At 45.3% G+C, this 4,335-nt stretch overlaps 1 protein-coding gene across 2 annotated transcripts in view; it reads left to right on the top strand.

The window, feature by feature from the left end:
* The window catches only part of PRDX4 (peroxiredoxin 4), a 24,003-nt gene that overhangs the window by 1,747 nt on the left and 17,921 nt on the right, over positions 1-4,335 (top strand). For both annotated transcript variants that reach the window (XM_049643600.1, XM_049643599.1), the window contains exon 2: positions 1,260-1,406. In XM_049643600.1, the coding sequence (XP_049499557.1) occupies positions 1,260-1,406 (147 nt within the window). The remainder of the gene's footprint in view (positions 1-1,259; positions 1,407-4,335) is intronic.

The raw sequence follows: 4,335 nt of genomic DNA on the forward strand, positions 1-4,335 counted from the left end.
CAGGGGCAGGGGAAGGGACTGGGGGCCTGAAGGAGCAGCGGAGGGAGTAGGATGCCAGGAACCTTTAGCCCTATTCCCATCAAACTCAAACTCTTCCGAGGTATATAATAGGCTGGACTGGGGGTAAGGCTTGAGTTTGGAAAAATTAGGTTTCCTATCTGCCTCAAAGGACTGTCACAAGTAGCAGCTATAATATGCTAAAGCATCTGAAAACTAAGACTGTTGGGAACATTAGGGGTCATTTAGAAAATCAAGCGCTTACAATAGCAAATGGTCACAGAGTGCCAGGTGCTTTGGGAAACAAAAGATGAATTAAACATCGATTTCAACCCCAGGGAGCTTGACAGTCTAACAGAGGCAAAACACGGTGACTTCTGCGGGTTTCAGAAAGATGCCAAGAGTTCGCAGGAAAATAGACGGGATCCTCCTGTAATATGATGGGGTAATTATCAGAAGACGGAACAACACTGTGCTGGGAGAAAAGTCTGCTTTTCTGGGAACTTTTCAAGTCTTAATTTAAAAACAAAACAAAACACCTTTGAGACAAGTTTAAGTCACCAAACCTCCGGTTTGCCCTTTCCTGCTTGAGAAGAGTAAAAGGCTAGATCTCTCTTCTCCAAGTTTTCTGGGGACTTAAAAGTGCTGCAGCTAGAGTGGATAGTCATGGCACTTTTCACAAACCCATCACTTCAAGGGAAAACCAAGTAACTGTTCGAAGTATAAAATGCGAGCCATTCAAAGGCAGATAGGTTAGTTTCACTTTAGGGTGGTGTGTGACGGTGAGGCTCCGTGAAAGAGATGGGCGTGGAAGGATATAGAAAACTGTACCGCGGGGGAGGGGGGCAGTGGCGCTTCAGGACCCTCACGCACGACGCCTCCGAGCGGCCTTGGTTCACACAGTTGGGCTAAGTAAGCTCTCGGCCCGGCCCGCCCTGGGGCGCAGGCGCAAACGCCGGCTGGGGGCGAGTAGGCGGGGCTGGAGCCCACGTGGCGGGGGGTGGGGGAGCGGGGAATAGGGCGGGTGCAGGGGGGCGGGAGGGGCGGAGCAGGTCTCGCGAGGCCGCGCCCCGACTCACGCGGGCGTCCGGCGCGGATTGTAGCCGCCTGGCGGCGGGATAAGTCGCGCTCGCGCCTAGGGACGTGTGTTTGCGCTCGCGTGGTCATGGAGGCGCTGCCGCCGCCGCTAGCCACGACCACTCCGGCCTCTGGCCGGAGCCGAAGACTGCTCATGCTGCCCCTGCTGTTCTTCTTGCTGCCAGCCGGAGCTCTGCGGGCTTGGGAGGCAGAGGAGAGGCCCCGAACCCGCGAAGAAGAGTGTCACTTCTACGCGGGTGGACAAGTGTACCCAGGGGAGACGTCCCGGGTTTCGGCCGCTGATCACTCCCTGCACCTCAGCAAAGCCAAGAGTAGGTGGTGCCCCGCCAGGGGGGAGGGTAACGGGTGGCACAGGAAAGCGGGAGGTGGAGAGGGCCTGGAGACACGTGCACCCGTGTTTCGGCTGCCACCTGGGGGCCTGGCTTGGGCGGCACCCTCTAGGTGGCCTTAGGTCCCTAGGCGGGCCTGCCTCCCTGGGGGAGGGGGGACGGAGAGGGGTTCCCCGAATCAGATTTTGGAAGAAGTGGTGGTTACCCCAAAGCCGCAGATGAGGGAAGGAGGGGTGCCGAGTTTGTAGGCATCAGGATGTTGTGCAAACTGAAACGCTTCCTCAAACATCGAAAAGTGCCAGCAGCACATCGTGTCTATTTTCAAGCACTATTTCAGGGAAGAATATATTGAGAAGTTGAATAATGGTTCGCAGAAAGTTTAAACAGAAAAGTGACTAACCAAAATGCACAGGAGGGCAAAACTTTCCTTTTTCTTTCTTCTTCTGTTACTGCATCTTATAAAGGATATTAAAACCCACCTTCCCCAAAACCTGTATAGTTAATGGGTATTCTTTGTTTCTCAGAAATGAAGAGCTTGTTACAGGGTGTACTTTGGAGGCTCTTTGTAGGAAAACGGAAAAACCGAGGTTGGAAGTAATGCGTTTGGGTTGATGATAAACCACGTGGCAAATTTGTGTCCTGCCAGTTTGGCTTTTGATTATTTGTATTTCTGTCCAGTGTACACAACTAATGACCACTTTCAGGAAGGACACGTCAGACTAAATAGATACTGAGAAAGTTGTGGCCTGCTGCATCTGGATGTTAAGACTGGCCAAAAAGAAGTGGCCAGGAGTTAAAGGATAAAGACTATGGCTTGCTTTTAAATAACCAGTTTTTACTATGGATCATTTGGCAATTCTGTAGATGTATATTTGGTTCCGTTACAGTCTGTTTCATGCCTGTATTCAGTGACAAAAGTAAAGCTTCACGATTACGAATCCCCCGTGTAAAACGGGATGTTGTTTTGACTTAGGATGGAGTGGGAGTGAGAACTGAGAAAAACTATTTTGCCTTCTTACCCATTTGCAGTTCTTTCCTACTGAAAGTTAACAAAGGTACTTTTAGATTTTTATTTTTAAAAAGCCAGTCTTGCACTTTTAAAAATCAAAGTATTTACAAGTCCTGTTGCTTTTACTTGGTTTGGGAAGGTATTTTGAAATAAGTCAGTTAAGTATTTAGTGGCATTACGTAAATTTCCCATAAGAAACAAATCCCATCAAGGTCTGCTCATAGAAGCAAATAAATGGTAATAATAGATTTCTCTTTCCCTTTAAATAGATTTACTTTTTCAAAGTTTAGATGTTTGCCACATTTCCGTGTCACATGTAGGGTTGAGGACTTTTACTCATAAAAGAATATTATAGAGCCATTAAATTTTAAATAATTTTGAATTAATTTCAGTAACATGAAAAGCCTTTCATGACTTACTTACTATTCCCTCCCTTTTTAATTTTAATTCCAGTGTAGTTAACATACAGAGTTATATGTTTTCGGTGTACAATACCGTGATTCAACACTTTCCATATATTACTCAGTTCTCATTGCTGGTCCCTTTTTAAAATCAGGTGCAACATGATCCAAATTTGTGTGTTTAAAAAAGAATGGAAAAAAACACATCAAAATGTTAACAGTAGTTAAATTGATGGGGGATATGGGAAGAAGGAATTTAAACGTTCTTCTTTACTGCTCTGCATTTGCCAGATTCTTTGTTAACTCTGCCGTTTATATTCTGGACAGTTTTTGTTTTTTAACAAATACAAGGGGTTGCTTTGGGAATTCCATTTATAGATCTTAATAAAGTAATTGCAGTCTTTTTGCCCTAGAAATTGATGAGTTTTTTTCTTTTGAACAGAACTTTCCCTATTTGGAGATGGCATGATACTACATATACAAAACCCTAAAGATGCCATCAAAAAAAACTATTAGAACACTGCAGTTCTTGAGTCAAAACCCCAAAATTTCCAAGATCAGAATTTTCAGAAAAAATTATTTTTCAAATTTGGTTTTCCCTATCCTTCTCCTTCTCCTATCCACTTTTCCTTCTCCTATCCACTTTTCCTTCTCCTATCCACTTCTCCCTCCTGGCCTTTACCGAATTAGATCAGGATATCTATATGAGGTAGGCTGCTGGCTCAAGATAAATAATCATGTGTTATATATTAACTTGGCAGAGAAATTCATCTTAAGTTTGTCTCTATTTTCAGAGTGATCAAAAGTGCTGAGTATTGTTAAGCCTTACTTTCTAGGAACCTTATAGTCAAACTTGGAAGCAAGTATTGACTTCAGTGTGTGTAATGGTTATGAAAGTTTAAGTGCCCTGTGAACATGTTAACAGAAGATGAAGGTACGTCATGTTGGCTAGAATTACAGCATGCCCTTACAAGAGAGCAGCACAGACTGTTCAGTTTCTGTCAGATCAGTTGAAACTGTTAAGGGGTGTCTCCTGTTTCAGAGCCCCCTGGGAAAATAATCCCATGGTCTGGGATTTTACACTTCTCACCTGACATATTTGCAGAGTGTGGCAGCAGGTCTTCTGTGTGTATGTGAGAAACTGGACAAACATTTACATGAGTACATCTAGAAGACTACCATTAGAAAAAGGATAATCTAATTATAAACTTGGAGGGGCTATATAGTGAAGCATCCAGTAGGGTTTAGTGCAGGGATGGAATATATGGGGTCTGTGAGCATAAATAGAAAGACAAAGTCTTGTGGCTCAGTCACTTAGGCATATGACTCTTGATTTCGGCTCAGGTCGTGGTCTCACAGTTAGTGAGAAGGAGCCCCGTGTCAGGCTCCAGCACAGAGCCTGCTTGGGATTCTCTCTGGCCCTCTCTGCCCTTCCACCGTTTGTACTCTCTCTCTCTCTCTCTCTCTCTCTCCCCCTCTCCCCCCCCTCTCTCCCCCTCTC

This window comes from Panthera uncia, chromosome X (genome assembly GCF_023721935.1).
Source record: "Panthera uncia isolate 11264 chromosome X, Puncia_PCG_1.0, whole genome shotgun sequence".
NCBI lineage: Eukaryota > Metazoa > Chordata > Mammalia > Carnivora > Felidae > Panthera > Panthera uncia.